Source organism: Bacillus rossius, chromosome 1 (assembly GCF_032445375.1).
Source record: "Bacillus rossius redtenbacheri isolate Brsri chromosome 1, Brsri_v3, whole genome shotgun sequence".
Classification (NCBI taxonomy): Eukaryota; Metazoa; Arthropoda; class Insecta; order Phasmatodea; family Bacillidae; genus Bacillus; species Bacillus rossius.
Window position 1 is genome coordinate 23,583,746 of NC_086330.1, and position 18,340 is coordinate 23,602,085.

The 18,340-nt window shown below is 37.3% G+C and overlaps 1 protein-coding gene across 15 annotated transcripts in view; it reads right to left on the reverse strand.

The window, feature by feature from the left end:
- Positions 1–1,784: 1,784 nt before the first annotated feature.
- Positions 1,785–18,340, reverse strand: part of LOC134533110 (receptor expression-enhancing protein 1-like) — a 57,430-nt gene continuing 40,874 nt past the window's right edge. For 7 of the 15 annotated variants that reach the window (XM_063370374.1, XM_063370437.1, XM_063370401.1 and 4 more), the window contains 3 exons: positions 17,596–17,734; positions 14,993–15,185; positions 10,874–13,642 (listed from right to left, as the gene is read on the reverse strand). In XM_063370374.1, coding sequence (XP_063226444.1) covers positions 11,192–13,642; positions 14,993–15,185; positions 17,596–17,734 — 2,783 coding nt within the window. In that variant the 3' untranslated portion in view covers positions 10,874–11,191. Of the gene's footprint in view, positions 9,506–10,873; positions 13,643–14,992; positions 15,186–17,595; positions 17,735–18,340 lie in introns of those variants that run through there. The other 8 variants (XM_063370446.1, XM_063370473.1, XM_063370455.1 and 5 more) reach the window with 8 other exon arrangements.

The window sequence follows — 18,340 nt, forward strand, 5'->3', positions numbered from 1 at the left end:
ATTTACTGCATTTTTGTGTTTTCAATTGTATTAATAAGTGTTATTTACGGTATTTATATTGTAAATTACGCTAACCGATTTTGGTTTCGGCCAATGAGAGGCCGTGTTTTAGATGTGAGGCGTCTAGAACGTATTAATTAAGAGGTTGGTTGTATGAAGGCGTCTGATGCCGACGCAAAGGCGCGAGGCCTATTTTAAATTTGAAATATAGCTAGCTAGATTATGCCATCCGACACTCAGGATGAGCTTAAACGACGTATAAATAAATAATGTGTAAGTTTATAAGGGCATATTCTGACGGATATGTTATTAGGAGTGAAAATCTGTAAGTAAAGATCTTGCATTTTGTATCGCCCATAGACATACCCTGCTGTATGTAATTTCTTCGTGAATCACTTCGATTTGACTACAAACTGATTAGTTTTCACGTAAAAGGTGTCAATTATCCTGAACTACGTCATGAATTGTTATTTCCAAGATTTAAATTATTATTTTATTTTGTGATACCCAGAGGTGAAATGGGAGTACAAGTTTCGTGTCTCTACCATATAAACTGAGTTAAGCCAAGGCAAATACGAACCCAAATATAAACATAAATAGTAATCATACTAATTATTAATTGTGCTATGATTTCAAACATTTTTCTGTTATGTAAGAATGCGTCCGTAAAAAATATCATTTGATTGATTTTCTAAACTTACACTAACGAACTTTTGTGAACGATTCATGTGTGCTACGTATTTTCCTGATGTTTTAATTTACATAAGCGCATATCCACGAGTCATGTTCAGTATCGTTAGGATTGTTTTTCTGTGATTTTTTTTATCTAATTATATTAATATTGATTTTTATCTCTACACATATGTTAGTTGTCCCTGATGAATAGCAATTTTTATTATTAATAAAAACCTGAATTCTATCCCTATGTGTTGATATATGTTACCTAGCTACCTGTGTCCAAGAGTGTGTGTTTTATGATAAATAACATTTTTTTTTGCATGTTTCTAAGGGTCAGAGTACAAGAGCATAACAGTACCATTGACACATATATATATATGTCTATATATATATTTTGAAAAATAGTGACAGCCAGTGTATATCGTCCCGACAACACACACACAACAAAAGGGTCTATATATAAATAAACGAGTACTATTAATGGTACTGGCACCAGCAGTAAGAACACACCGAAGAAGTTTAGCAGCAGTATAGTATAGTAGCTTTGTTTGAAATGTGAACACATGTTTAAATCTGTAGCTAAGGATCTTCTCTGATATTCGCACAAGCCTAGTAAAAATTTACAGAAAAAGGCTGAGGAATTGTTTAACATATATTCTGTTTTTGAAGTTCAACTGTGTACCTAGTTACATGGTACCTGATGATAGTTTTATTTTGGAATGTCAGTTACCTATGTATGTAAGTAGCCAACGTATGGAGAAACATTTTTTTGTTTACTTAGCGAATGTGAAGCTGGTTTTGTGCTGTTATAATTTTGTGTAAATTAACAATACATGTATTTGAGACTGTTGTTACTACACTATATCATTGTTTTGAAATAAAGCCTATTTATATGGATGAATTACTTAATTTATGACAAAGGATATACTGAATTACTTAACTTATGATAAAATGACACACTTTCATTTGCTTTTGTATCATAGCCTTTGGGTTGGACATGCAGAGGCATAGACTTTGAAACAATACATGTGTTTTCTGTTTTCACATTGCTTGAAAAACTATTCATTATTTGCTTTCCCCTTTAAATTGCTTTTCAATTAAACAAGTTATAGAATAAAACAACTTTATTTACCATAAAAATCAATGGACAATTTAACATTTTACATAAACATCTATCAAATTATCTGTGTACTAGATGGCAATCTTTTAACATGTACACTTAAACTATGATAGTTGCTAACTATTTCATATGTTAACTCAACCGCAAGCACTTTTCGCATACAGACAAACTGTACTCAGTAGCATTTCATTTATAGCTAAGCCTTTGTCAGTCAGTCATTTTAGATTGCTGCTTCATCACAAAGATACATGACTAGCCATTCACACACAGCATTTTTGCAATGCAGATGAGTAGTATAGTGCATTACCAGGTACTATATTTTTTTTTATCACCAGAAATTTCCATGATTGCATGGCTATTGGATGTTTACAAAGAGTCTGCATGGAAGCATGCAATTTACATTAACAGTCTCAATGTCACATAAACATAACATCAACAAGCAATACACATATTTATTTTTCACATAATAATGCACAAGCAAAATTGTTTTAAACATATCTAATAATTATATATCTTACTGTTTCCAGTTCACACCCAACATCTGAAGGCTTGTTCTCAAAATGACAAGTTGGTAATTTAATATTCTTATGTTACTGTTATTTGAGGGCTATTCCTGTAAATCTATTCCAATAACTCTTTTGCATGTTATGTTTCGTTTCAAATTTTATCAAAAGATATTTACTTAATTTTATCTATTAGTAATAAAAAGTAAAAAAAAAAAAAGTCATATTATTTGCATGACATTTAACAGATTGAAAATAATGTTTGGGTAAATATCATGTAAGAAAATTTGTAACCCAACAACAAATTCAAGAAAGCTACGGAACAAATTACATGAAAATCCCTTAATAGGTAGTCATGACAGGAAATTGAAATAACCAACTGAGCACGAGACCAAGACTTAGTTTTTTTTTTTTTATCTGCACCTTTATGAAATTCACAAATCACACATTTGCTCATAAACCTACCTTGCTTAAAAATAATTTTTAAGTACATAATGCACATTTAGAACCAATTTGTTCAATAAAATTTACATGTAGTTTCAGCACTGGAATTCTAAAAAAATTAAAAAAAGATATATTAAAATTTACAGCTGTGTGTCAATTACATTACTTATAGTTACATAAACAGTTCACAAATCTTTTTTTATGTATATAGAATTTAACCATAGAGTAGAAATTTATGATGTAAAATAACAAGTAAATAGTTAACACACAATCACTATTAATTACATTCTTATTTTACAATTCATAACTTATATTGTCTTTAAAATGTGGTCGGAAACATGCAAATTGTTTCCAAAATGTTAAAGTACACATTAAGTCACGAAAAAAAAAAATTCTGTAAAATGATTTGACTAAAATTAATGGTGAAGAAAAGTTATGTTTTCAAAATCATGGCAAATACTTGAAAACATTTAATAGGAATACATTTACAAGCTCTCATAGCACCTTGGTAGTAACGGCATGATTCCCTTATAACCAGCCTTCATTACAAAAACTAACTAACATGAATTGTCTGTGACACTAATGCTGCAACCGTGGATTCGAAGGTAGGAATTGCTTGTGGCTTCAACAAGCACATCAACACTTTTTTAAGATGTGGCCTCAACTCAGAAGCCAAGTAGCAGTTAAGAAAGAACCAGTGAACAAAAATTATGCTCTGCCAAACAAATTCAAAGTTCTGGCTTTTTACTTTTAAATATGGAACTAAAATGTTCACAATCAAAATACTGTTATGAGGACTATAGTGACGGTGCTGACCTGCCTGCTTGTGGGTAGGGTGTGATGTAGGTAGCGTCCATCCCCCATTACTGCTACACGCCTAACCCGATTAGCAGCGGTGCTTTGCTAGCCCCTTTCCCATCTCCATGCTTTCTTATTGAGCCTGCAGATTGTATGTGTGTCTCTTGAGTACAGCACAATCCCGGAGGTCCATCAGCGTGAAGTGGTGTAGCTAGGATGCCATTGTTCTCGCAGCTTTGAGTATTAAGTCGGGAGATTCTGATGGCGCGACACTTCGAAGGGCTACGTGACCTTTCCAGGGCAGGACTGACTGACCTGTGAAGGCAGTGAAGTGAAAAGGTTGAGTAATTCTTTGGTGAGAGATAGAAGATGGTGAGTGGTGGGCTTTGTGTGCGAAGATTTGTGCATCTGGGACCGAAGCATCTAAGTGTTTTATTTATGGAGAACAAGTGAGAAGTACAAGGCAGTGTGTTGATACAGAGGTGCGCAGTAAGAGACCATCAGTAGAGAGAGCCACGATCAAGCCGAGCTCCAGCGGGAGCTAAATGGGACTAAATGAATGAAAGAGTGTATATTTTGTGGACAGACAAATTGCTATAGCTTAACAAATAGTGTACATTTTAATATTAGGTGAAAATAAAACTTTATTTAATTAATTAGGCTATCTTTTCCGGATATTTTTCCACTCGTAACATTACTATCTACTGGGTTTTAGTGTTGCAATGTCAGGATGCCTGGCATTTTTTCACATAATAAAAATTTAATAAAAGAATCAACTTTCATAGCACTAACTAAAATCAAATGGTCATTCAAGTAATTTAAGTCATTTGCCTAGTTGAATTTTTTTCCTCATTACTTCATGCTGTTATCTCACCAACAATACATCAGGTATGCCAACTCTCAACCCCAGTTGGACCTGGATGCTGTATGGGGAACTGCTTTATCTGCACATGTACAGACCATGGATTATTTCTTTAAGCTGTTGTGATCCACATTATCTACACCAGCGTAAAAGATTCATTCATGCAAGTCAAGAGTTCAAAAAAGGCAAGGCATTCTTGTAAGTTTGCCCTCAGAATTCAGCAGGCTCACAAGCTTGGTATCAAGGGAAATCTACTGAATCTAGGGAATTTACTGCGTTCAAACTGAAACATTACACATTGCAGAATTTTAATTTTATTATTTTACAGGGCTTAGATGAGTAGCACTCGGTTACAACCTAGTGCCTAGTCATTACTCTGCCGCCATGTCTCATCCATGCATCTTGAGCTTTTGGCTCGCCCTAGCCTAGAGAATGCAACCTTGGTCATTTCTGGTAGCTTACAGGTGCCAGATAAATGATTTTAGTCTACAGCTCATTCAGGAAACTACAAGAACCTTCTTTAGCCACTTACGCAGGTTATATAAGAGTGTCAGTCTTTCAGGTTAGCAATTATACAGCTTCAGTGTTAACTAATACACGCGCTCTCTCCCTCACTGGATGATATGCCTCCAAGTGTAAATGGGCAGATCTAGACTTGGAATCTCAGGGGATTGAGATATCGTGAATCAAGCCTGACTGTTACAAACAGTCTTAGAGCTTTACGCCTCTAAATGCAGACATCAGATCATGACACTTACATGCATCAGTTGGCAAACTGAAGGGAAATGGTGACATCCCTCACCCAACATCTACACTATTAAAAACAGAGTTAAGCATCAAGTGACAGCTGTTTTATTTCTTACTGTACCGTGAGCCACCCCCAAATCTTAAAATCACATGCTCACGCGCTCTCAAACCCCCCCCCCCCCCCAATCCCCCCCAGATCGTATCCAGTGTTTCGAACACAGTGATGGGGTTGCAATCTCCCACTGAAACTCCGCATAGTGAATTATGGAAACATAGCCTGGTGTAGCTGTACACGCTACCAGCTGAGCTTATGAGGATATGGCAACAAATTTTAGCGATACCAGCGACTGAAGGTGGGCGACGACTTATATCTCGAGGTGACATGCAACTGTTCAGCTGGTAAGGGAGGCTTCGGGGCGGAAGAGAGGAAGACCAGAGTTGGCGTTTGCGACGAAGCACCAAAGTGAGCAGTGTTGAAACAGTGTTCAGTAACAAGCAGTAACAAGAACAAGAGAGTGAGTTTCTGTCGAGTCACACTCCCATAACACATGTAAAATAGTAATAAGATTAGTTTTCCTTTTGGACACACAGTGGACTGTGATTACTGATTATGCTTGAAATGTATCAAGTTGATGAAAACAGAACTGTGTAAATATTAGACTAAAAATTGGGCTACTCTTCGAATCCTATAATCCCTACTTGTAACAATATTTCAAATGGTAAAGAAAATTCTACATTTTTCTATGATGGTATCATTACAAAATAGGTATTCACACATTACTATTCCTATAGTTGCTACAAACTGAAACTACTTGGAGTTTATGCTTTATTTTCTGATGTTAACCTACTGAAATTAATTGAAATTTCTATGAAAATATATTTTTGTCAGTTTAAGGTTGTATAGATTCTTGTATCAAATTCATACCTTTTAGCAATATGCGACTTTAAAAGGTATAAACACGGCAGCTGTGTTTCATATTTTAAAAAAGAACCACATAAAAACAAATATAAAAAATTTAAATAAATTAACTATTACTTTGGACAAAGCCACAGTTATGCTCCAGTTGAAAATAATGTCTGCATTAAGACACAACAACTAAACTACTTAGCACCACATATGTTTTGCTATCTATCAAACACAATAAATGCAAAACAAATCTTAATAAGTAGTGGTAACATATTGGAAAATAACCTTACTTGCATTCTAAATCAACACTTGGTAGTTACCAGAATAAGTTTAGAATGCTAAACTCAAACTGTAATTCCATGTGCTTAATGAAAGTGGATAATATTGAGAAATTTAAATACATTATAAAAATAAAATTTATATCATCTAACTAAACAATTTTATTTACTAATTTTAACAAGTGAGTGAAATAATAAATAATCATTTACAGTTACACTGTATGATAAACAGAAATTTGTAGAAACTTACAACTTTTTATTAATAACATTACAGATTGCTTATGAGAATTCAATGAAGGACCAAAGAGATAATTGAAAAGAACGACATTTGAATCAAATTTGGAAAGTACTTATCGGTTTGTTAAAAAACAGCATCACCATCATTATAGTCACAAGCTAAACTCTGGGTGTTAAATGAATGCCAAAAAAATATGGAAAGAGGTGCAACTTGTACAGTTCATTAATTATTATTTCCTAGTTGTTCATATTACAGTAATTGGAAGAAAATGTGTTCCTTAAAACTTACATATAGAACTTAACGACCACCTTGATTTTACAGCTGCCGAAATTTCAAGGACTACCCATATTAAAACACTACGTATCTTAAATGTTAGAACTCCTAATGCTTGGACACCAATTGAACTCAAATCCACGATGACTCCAAACATTTAAAAAAAATTATTGAGTTTAGGTTTTCTTACTGCATTTCACATGCACAGTGTTTGCTGGACATTTTATCCTTTAGCTTACTTGCAAACTAATAAAAACACTTGCGTAAATAAAATTAATGTGTTTCAAGTAATTTGGCTATCTTAAGCATTATTTCAGATAAAACTAGGGTAAATTATTTATGCTGCTAAAAACCTTAAGAGTTATCTGTTTTTACTGTCTGCTACCATACTGTTTACCCTTATATTTTGTATATAACTTATGCAGAAATTGACCTGAATGACACACAAACTTTCACATGTGTTTGTGTTGTAATTATTTATACAAAGTGCAACACAATGAGCACGCAACTTAAAGCTGACAACTGAAAAGCCACTGAAAACATACGTGCCTATTCGTAAGAGAACAAGCACTCGTATCGCACGTTGCTACAAGATGAGCTACAGGGGGCAGGCAAGTCGGGAAACCGCCCAGAGCCCTGTGCTGGCCCTTCTCATTTTTATTTTCTTAGTTTGACTAGTTTTCTTTCGAAAATACATGGAAAAGGAAGAATTAAATTGTTATTAGCCGATCAATCGATATCTATCAAGTTCAATCGAACAACTTTCATAGATCTCATTGCTCATTATACCTAGTAATCTTTTAAAGTATTAAATTCAAGGAATGTAATTTCTGGACAAATAGTTGTACTTAAGTGGATGGAACAGAAAAATTAATTTAAGTTGTTTTATTGTGTATCTTTTGTTGAATTGCTTTCAAACCATAAACCTATGCTGATTTTTTTTTTACTGTTCTGAATGTACGTATCTGTTTTAGAAAAATTTATTATAAATTATTTTATCGTAAAAATGAAGCATATTAATTTTATTTTACCATTATTTTGGTGGAGTAAGTATTACAAAACAGCTTTTGTAACAATAACACTGAAATATTCTGTTTTAAAAACTAAACTGGACTAAAAATAAAACCATAAAATCTTGTCTCTAGTTAAGAACTATCGCTGCCCACCAACTACACCATACTTCAACTGCCTGATAGTTACACTGGCATTAGAACAAGGAGTTAGTTCTGTTTTTTTAAAACTCACAGGCCGTGGCAGTAGATGGTTATTTTATTTTCTAGTCATTAGCACCATTTAAGTGATGTTACTGTAAATTCATCGCATTAGCTCTATTACATTTTTATGTTTCATCACCATTTTTCTCGGTGTAAAAAATTTCATGCAAGTGTTCACAACAGCATGCATGATATTTTACAACTAACAAATTACTTTTAGTACATATCTGGTGACAAAATTTGACATAACAAAAAATGGAAAAGAGCTATAGTGATAAAGCTACATGAATAGCCATTAAACCAAAAAAATGTACTAACAATGTAACAACCAATATGACAATATGTCACGTGACACCAAGCCTTGTCATCTCACACACAATATAATTCATCCCCCCCTTCTCCACAGTTACTTACTATATATAAGAGTTGGCCAACCAGTAGCCTACGAATGAGCAAAAACATAAAATTAATTTAAACAAAAACCAATTAGTGCCGACTATTTTTTTATTTAAGTTTTTAGCCACACATACTACGGCAAAACTTTTTCCAACTCTTCCAAAAAGCCAATGTTTGTATTAGCTTAAAACTATTTTCCTTAAAATGTAGCTGAATGGGATAAACAATTTTAGTGTGACTTATCATCCTACAAATAGGTGTTGATTTGCTTAATTATCTTTAAGTACCAAGCAAAACATTAATTAATTCTGCATGCAAACCATACACTGCATTCTGAAAGTATGTTATTATGCTAGTCCTTTTTTTTATATTATTAAAATAGTGATTCAAATACAGACAGTAAAAATGTTTTAAATACTTTTTAAAAACTAGATGTTACACTGAAAAAAAATTCTCAATCAAAATGGTTAATAACTATTTTCCTATTTGTTTTGGAATTCAAATGGTTCATTACTTGTTATTACTTTATTTTAAAATAGGTATCTATAAAATAATTTTATAACGTTACATTCTGAAATAAATAACAGATCAAAATGTACCAAAGTATAAAAATTTGTCATAAAATCATGGAACTGTTTATAGTAGATTAACATTTAAAAACATCTACAGTTTATTCCAAATAACTGTTGTACAGGAACTTAATTAAGTGTTACGAAGAGCACGACTACTATAAAATTTAACTTAATGAGGTTAATTTGAGCTGATATGTTATAATGCTCATAAACGTGAGAAGAGAGAGAGTTTTTTATTCGCGGCCTGCCCTTCACTTGAAATCAGTATCACAGCATGCGTAATCAGCCATAACGCCACAGCATCATTACAACCAAAGCAGTGCAATCATAGCCGCGGCCCGCAGAAAGCAGGTCGACGTATCACCGCCGCGCGGCCGCAGGGGAACACAAGCTCTCGCGCCACCAGGTGACTGGCTCACTGCGTCTTCTTCTTGCTCGGCTTCTTGCTTCGAGGCAGCGTTGCGAAGCTCACCACCTGCAACGCAGTGCCGCTCACGCATCGCCACGCACTGTGGGAGAAATAACTCGCATTACTCGCATAATGTCCGCAGTAATTTGGCTACATTTTCGACCAAAAAAAAATGGGGTGCGGACATTATGAGGTGAAGTCCGGAAAAAAAAATTTTTTCCTCAAAATTTTACATGTTTTGTGTAGAGTAAAAAAAAATTGTTCTCTCATAATCAGTTTACTAGTACCCTGATTTTACGTATGCTCACGGTTCCGCGGATTGCATTAGTAAAATCACTGCTTCGTAAAATTGGCACCCTTCTCTCGGCCCAGTTGCAAAATATTAACGGCGGCACACTACTTCGCAGAGCGCTGGTGACTGGCGACCCTCCGCAGCGGACGTGAGAAATGTGACAGGTGTCGAGATAATTGGGTAATTGGGTCGAGATAATTCCGGAGAAATGAACAACTCAACGTCAAAGCATTGTTGACAGCGTCGGTAAATTTCCATCCCGTTACTGTGCCTTTCAGGGTTAGCCAAGGTTGCTTTGTCTGGTGCGGACTTTATGCGGATTTAAAAAAATTCCATTTCAAGTATTTAAAAAGAAATGTGCGGATATTAGGCGATGGCGGACATTATGCAATTAAATACGGTACTCTGATCCGTACATGCCACACCCATCAATACTCAATGAAAAACTTATCTCCAATGAGACCTTAAAAATGTAAGGTATCATCCAATCACCTGGAGCAAAATCCATGCAAAAACTAAGTTGCATGATAACTTGCTTGCAAGTTGTACATTTCACGTATGTAAACTATATTAATTTGCTGACACTTTGCTAAGGCAAACTAACAAAACCTTAGTATAATTAAATTAAAATTGCAAAAAATCAACATTTAACACAAAATAATAGTCATCATGACATATTCGAAACATGTACATCCAAGTCAGATAACCAAATAAGTATGGTATACAAGCAAATGAATATCTAAAAAAGCACATCAGTAAAAAAAAAAAAAACTAAAGAACACAGTCCCTGCAGTGTTTGGCTACAAACTATACATATCTTCTAATTAAAAAAGTTACAGTACTACTCTGGCCGGTTCATATTAATTATTTTAAATAACTGTCAGGGGTTAGTATGTTAAACATTACAAAAAACAATAAATAATTTTCTTTTATGAAATAAAAAAATTTCAAACAATATCACCACAACACTATTTCAAAAAGAAAAAAAAATTTAAACAGGACTCACACACAAACGACAGCGTTGCAAGTTTATGTAAAATGTTAAAAGGCCACAAAAGTTAACAAACAATTCTGTTTACAGTTTTAGTTGGCACCAGAACACAGCAAATGAGTGAGTTTTGAGAAGATTTAGAGTGGTACCCTTTAAGGAACTGTTGATCCACGCTGCACCAGTTTATTTTGAGGAAAAAGGCAACAGGAATAACAAGGATGACCATTCGATGGCACACATTTTATTCCCTTATATGTATTTAATTTCATAATTCAGGGTAATTTCACTAAACAAACCATCCTATGTCAAAATGCCTTGAAAACAACCTGTCCTTGTGCAGCAAATAAGACTGAATGTTTACTAAAACTTTGATTTTCTTTGAAAACACACTAACTAATAATGCTTAAAAAAAACAGGGGACAAAGTTCACGAAAGCATCGCCCATGTGTCATGCCTAGTCCTACAAACGTCAGTCCTCCCAGTCTGCAAGAGGCGCGGGCTGTCGCGATCTCGCTGGGGAGTGAGAGAGTTCTCTCACTCTCACGCTGCCACTTATGCTGGTTTTCTTTAGTATGCCCTTCACTTCCTGGGCACTAGGAGTTTCTCCGAGGTCACCTTCACCAGCCGCAAAAATCATGGAGCTTTTAGAACTGCCCGGCCCGAGCAAGCTCGGACTTGGGGACTTCCTAGTCTCCGCAATCCAGCCATGACTTTCGTCTCCCTGCGACGCAGAACTGACGGAAGAATTTCTCCTCGAAGATTCTGCAGAACCGCCGGGCTTCCGGGAGCTCGGAGCGTCTCGCCAGAAAGGCAGCAATGACGTGAGGTTCGGCATCGCAAAGATGCGGGACACAGTACTCTCCACGTACTTGCGCTTCGATGACTTCCGTTTTGGTTTGGGCTTTGAAACAAGCACCTCGGGCCTGCTAGTCTCTCCGTCCGGCACTGGCCCCACGTTCCTCACCACGCCTGGCTCGAGAACAAGGCGGGCTCTGATTTGTGGTGAGATGATGTTTAGCTCGGAAGGTGGATCACCGATCACATCTGCTTGTTCGGATGGCTCTCGCTTTGCGTCACCGGTTGATGACGTGGACAGCGGGTCTAGTTGAACGTGTGCGACGTCGCACGTGCCTCCTTCGCACGGAGGCACCGGGGCAGGTCGCTTGTAATACCTGCCAGCGCGACCGTCCTTCCGCAAGCTGGCCTGTGACGCAGACCGCTCGCATGGCTCGTCTCGGAGCTCGGCTGGCGGGCAGGGCTCTGCCGGCCCAGCCTGCCTTATTCCCAGTGCTGGTTCTGCAGTCTGTTCGGTCTCTGTGCAGTCTCCGCGATCCTGTCCGCTCGTTCCTGAACATGAGGCGGCATCAGCTTTTCCTTTCTTGCTACCAACAAATACAACATCCACTGTTTTGCCACAAGCTACATCTGTTTTGTGTTCATCTGCTGGCTGAGCTACAGTCTCAGCTTCTGGCTGAGCTAAAGTCTCAGCTTCTCGCTGAGCCAAAGTTTCAGCTTCTGGCTGAGCTAAAGTCTCAGCTTCTCGCTGAGCCAAAGTTTCAGCTTCTGGCTGAGCTAAAGTCTTAGCTTCTGGCTGAGTAAAAGTCTTAGCTTCTGGCTGAGTTAAAGTCTTAGCTTCTGGCTGAGCTAAAGTCTCAGCTTCTCGCTGAGCCAAAGTTTCAGCTTCTGGCTGAGCTAAAGTCTTAGCTTCTGGCTGAGTTAAAGTCTTAGTTTCTGGCTGAGTTAAAGTCTTAGCTTCTGGCTGAGCTAAAGTCTCAGCTTCTCGCTGAGCCAAAGTTTCAGCTTCTGGCTGAGCTAAAGTCTTAGCTTCTGGCTGAGTTAAAGTCTTAGCTTCTGGCTGAGTTAAAGTCTTAGCTTCTGGTTGAGCTAAAGTCTCAGGTTCTGGCTGAGATAAAGTTTTAGCTTCTAGCTGAGTTAAAGTCTTAGCTACTGGTTGAGCTAAAGTTTCAGGTTCTGGCTGAGCTAAAGTCTTAGCTTCTGGCTGAGCTATGGTCTTAGCTTCTGGCAGTTTTGTAGACAAAATCAAATTTTTAATTTCCAAATCTGCAGATACCTGACCTACAGCAACCAGTTTATCAGTGTTTTTTGAGTCAATGCAAACAAACTCTTCTATTTCTGTATTTTTGACAGATCGAACAGAAATTTCATTTTGTTGTGAAATAGATTCTCCAGTATTTTGTTCATCCTCTTTTGAGTTATCAACCAGCGACTCATTTTCATAAGAATCTGCAATGGTGCTAACAATCTCTTTCTTAGTTTTTTCATTCAGTAAGGTATCATCAACATTCACAACTTTATTAGAATCACATTTTAAAATTGTTATAGGTTCAGAGTTTCCCTTATTGATTTCATCAGCATTACTGCCATTCTGCAAAGATGTTGGTTCACTATTTTTTAATCCTGGGAGTTCAGGCATTAAATCAGTGGGCAACTCCAATATTTCACTTCCACAAGTGTCATCGTTTGACATGTAGAACTCAGCTACTGCTGGGCTCTCAGAGTCACTAGATGATAATTTTGAAATCACGGACTGTAACTCATCATTCCTGCTAACTGAATCTGTTTCTCTCATTAATGAACTAGTCTTAGCCACATTATTTTCACATTCTACCCCTAACACAGTGCTGTTACTAATCTCGTGCTCATCAGATAAAGACAATACCCTACCTGTCTCATCATTCTGCATAACGGGTGAAGTATTTGCCAAGTTTTCCAGAGAAGAAGAAATGGCGCACTCTAGGCTGTTAAGAGAGATGATATCTGCTGTGAGAGAAGTGTGTAGACAGGTGGAGGAAGGTACTGAAGTTGGAATGGACACAGCAGAAGGAGGCGAAAGAGAAGGAATATCGTAGAAACACTCATCTTCGTCAGAATTGTCGTCGGAGATACGCCAGTCACTGCCCTTCAAAACAAAAAACACAGTGCAAGGAAAACAGCATTTTACTGTAATGATTTTTGTGATAACTGTACAAATTCCACTGTACCGTACACGTATGAATGGGCAGGACAAACTTATCTATAACAACCAAGTTTTCTTCACACCTCGCTGTGTGACCTAGCAAAGGTACATTCTATTGATAAAATTATTATTTTCATAATTTAAATTATAAAAGCTTTAAGTTCTGTATATAATTTTTTTAACACATTTTAAAATAAACATGAATTTAAATTTCATACTAGGTGTATTTTAAAACGTATTCTTCTCTGGTTTATAAAGGACATCAAGTATTCTGACATACACGTATACTAAACAAATAATTGTAAGAAATTATTCTAAATGTTTGCAAACATACCTTATTTAGTTTTAAACCAATATCAAAATTACTGGATGAAATTATTTCTGTTTTTCAGATAGATGAACTCACAACTCAGCGCCAGGATGGATCTAATGTAGGATTATTGACACCACTTTTGGCGCCCACTGAGGGGTCAAAGACAATCACACATCACAGCCATAACTGTAGCATAGTAAACCAAAGAACATTTCCTCTGAGAAACCAAATTATATTTATAGAACAATTAATTGTTGCTAAAACAATAAATCATAATAACTAGATAGAATGATAACTAGTTAAAAAGGAAAGTAAAAAAAGGCAGTATATGTCAATATTTAATTAAAGTTGCAATTTTTAGATATGTTTGGTCAAAATTACTTAGTCATGGCATGACACTAAATTACAACATACGGTGTGCAGAGCTCCAGAAAAAATAAAACACGTTATTTAAAAACCGCTGAAGATATTCACAGTGGGGTCTGTTTACGAAAAGCATTTAAAAATACAGTGAGGGCAGATGAGTATTTCTGTTTACGTACTTCATTTTTGAACTGTATTTTTTTTAGAAAAGTGTAAATGGCTAATGCGTGTTTTCAGAGTCAATTTTCAGCATGGAACACCCGGTAGAGATTCTTGTGAAAACACTCGAGGGACTTGCATTACACCTTTATCTTCATTTTTTCCGCCATACGATGCTATGGTTACCGCTAAAATCTCACAGTTGCCCGATGCACTATGAGAAGACAGCGCACCAGTTCAGAGCCTTGCACTTAGAGAGGCAACTCTGGGCTGGAAGCACCAGCGAGCAAGCGTTGCATTTTTCAATCCGCCTCACTAACACAACCACGCCCCTCACTAGGTGGGCCCCTTAAGTCTCTTCAGAATCCCACCGACATATTCTAGTAGAGTATGTTTCAGTTAACGTATTGAAGCTGGTGTTTCAGGAACATCAAGCACAGGAAGGGCGCACGGCTCACCTCAGCGATGCCGCCCCTCTTGGCCACGGAGCCCCCGCGGCTGCCCTTGCTGCGGAGAGAGCGCGTGGAGCCCCCGACGGAGGCCGTCCTCACCAGCGGCTCCCTGCTCGCGGACAACGCTCCCGACTGGGCGGGGCACAGCGGCTCTGCGCTACAGTATCCAGAGCTTATGTCCTCGGTTGACCGAATGTGGCTGCAACGTCGTGCAATTAAAGAGGGGGAAAAAAATCACACACTCGTGAATCGTGCACAAAGTCCAGGTTTGCATGCATTCCTGTGCCAATCAGTTCATGCGGAAACAATCTTGCCGAAAAATCGCAACAAAGACCGTGAGCTTTTTGCAGATATGTACCGACACCATCACAACAAGCTCGACTATTTTAATAAGTATTTGTGATTATTTCTGCAAGACGCACCAACGTAAGGCATTGAAACAAAAAATTACGTGAGAAATTTATTTTATTCAAAAAATATCAGAAACTATGTTTGTCATTCAACCAACTTCAGGGAAAAAAAACTTGCAGTATTACATTACTATCCAAAAGAGCATAGTTAATAATTTACTTTGTGTGGGATAGGTCTGCATTCATTCTTATTTGTATTATTACTTTTGTAACTAAGTTTATACAATTTTTTTGCAACAATTTAAATGTGATTACAGACATGACAAAATTAGCTGCAGCTAAATAATGCGGCTAATATTCAAACCAAAACTCAAATTTTATTCATAAAAGAATATATAAAAATTATTAATAACCTGTTAAAATCAAGTGCAATTTAAAAAATTTTTAATCACAATCAGACTTAATTGAACACTTTTGAAAATAAATTTTAAAAAACAACTTTAAAAAGGTTACTCCTGGTAACTGCATATAAACCAATGCAGCAAATCAAAAGAAGTACCTTTTTCCTTTGACTTAACGTATTATTGAACATGCTACATTAAAAATGGCTGAACACTGAGATATATGTATTCAAACACTAGATTTGTTGGTTTGATAGGATTTTACATCACACTGTTTTGTAGAGGCTTAAGGCGACGGGGCCCCCAAGATCATAATGGACTCCAAACCACTTGGGTACTGGTTCAGAACTCATGAATATGAGCCATGCAGGGGTGTTGGGATTGAACCCACTGCCCTCTAGCCTACACGAGTGCAAGAGTGCAACACATCAGTGATCATGGCCACCAAAGACCCTAACATTATGGTGTGAAAGTAACATGTTTGTTTGTGACAATCAAACAATTTCATGCTTACACAGGCATGCATACAATCACAATGTTGAACAGGCCACTGGCGAAGGAATATTATTAAAAAAAAATTTCAAGCAGGTGTGTAATGTTGCAAGACCCCTGCCCTCCTAGCTAAATATTTTTCTTTTAAACATTTCTTAAAAAGTCTCTCAAAGAATATTTTACCGTTTTTATGTATTTTAGGGTTAATATTTTCACTTGCTGTGTGTTTTAAGAATGTACCTTTTATTATAACAGACATTTTCAATCATTACTATTTTTTATGTAATTATTCACAAATAAGTCACTGTACTAGATTTTTGTCTGTTTGAGCCTACTATTTCAGGTTTTTATAAATAAGTTGAATTTTGTCAAGTAATTTGTATTATGATCGCTGTTTTTAATTTTCATTAACGTATTTGGTAATAATTCTAGAAAAAGGGACTGTGTCTGGGGTGATGTGTAGAAAGAGAGACACATAAGAGGCCTGTAAGTGCAAGTGAGAAAGAAATGGTGATTCCCCAGTAAGAGAGAGACAAAAGCTGGGATTCCCCACTGGTCGTGGGAACTGAGTGATAACTGATGTCTCACGGTGTTGGGGAGAGAAGGAGAAAATGAATCCCCTGTTTCTATGTATGAAAATGGTTTTCAGTGTATATGTTCTGTGTTCTGATTGGCTTGTGATTTGTAGTGTGAATGAAGCGTGTGTGTGATTGGTCATGAGGTCATGTGACATCCCTTCCTACGTGGAGGAAACAGTGTCATGATCTCACCAGTCGTCTGTCGATCGCTGCACGAAGAGGGCGCGTTCGGTGGCTTCTCATAAATTATGTAGTAATTGTGGAAGAGAAAACTTAACGTCGGTAGCTCGAGCCAGGCCGTTTAATCATTTATTGTATTGAAACTTTTTGGCCTTTTTTTTTTTAATTAGAAATTGCAGCTACCGACGTCGGCATTTGGCTCATGGCGAAATTCTGGCGATTAACATCTTTTTATTTTTGTATGTAACAAACTGTTACAGGGGTTCCAACAATTTTCAATTAAAGGTGAATCAACTGCATGAATGGAAATTAACAATTTCGCTGTTTCTCGGGATTGTCGCACACACACAAATTTTGCCAAAAAATAATAATTTTCCTAGCTGTACGCCAATTCAATTTTGGGCCAAGTAACAATGTGAAATGGTTATAGGCCGAATGTTTTTAGGTTGAATAACTTTAGACTAAATAATCTCGGTACCGGTGACTGAGCCGAATGATTTTAGGTCAACTTGACATAAATGCAAATGATTACTTCGGGCCTAGTGGCGGGAGGTGCACAGCGGGAGGAGAGGCGGGGGGGGGGGGGGGGGGGGGGGCTCTGTCCTCACCTGAAGGGGCTGCTGGGCTCCCGAGCGCCCGGGCGCTGCCTCACGTCCACGTCCACCTCGGGGAAGTACATCTCCACCCGACCCGAGCCGGAGACCGAGCGCCGCGGGCTGAAGCCTCGGGACCGCAGGTGGCGGCTCTCTGCCGACACAACCACCCCGGCTCCACTGCTCTGCGTCCTCGAGGACCGTCGAGAGGGAGGGACAAGGACGGGGAGGGGGAAACCTGGCCGAGTTTCCAGATTTTCTTTTAATGCTCGGGGTTTACCTTGATAGGACAAAAAATACAAGTCTACCGCTGACAGAATTCATAGGAAACCTTGCAAGTTATGCGATGCTCACAGATTTCGTTTACAGTTACAGCCCAGATAACGTTTTACCATCTTTAGATATATTTTTTAAATGTGGAGTTTGAAAAGTTGTATATTAAGTAATGGCCTGGCAAATTCATTTGATCACGATCCATTAGTTTCTCTTGACAGCCCTGTAACTTCATCTCGTGTGAACTAACGATAAAGCAGTTCTATGGGAGGGACTAAATAAACAATTTCTCCATCCTTTTTTTTTTTGTTGTTTTCCCCATAACTCAAAAAAAAATATTTCTACATATTCTACATTTTTAGTACTAATGTACTGCATCTGTTGCAGATTCTTATGGAAAAGGATGCAGTCGTAAAAGGAATTAGTGTCATCAGACCCGTCTCTGGAGATGTAACATGAATCCGCCCACCCCACTTGATAGAATCTG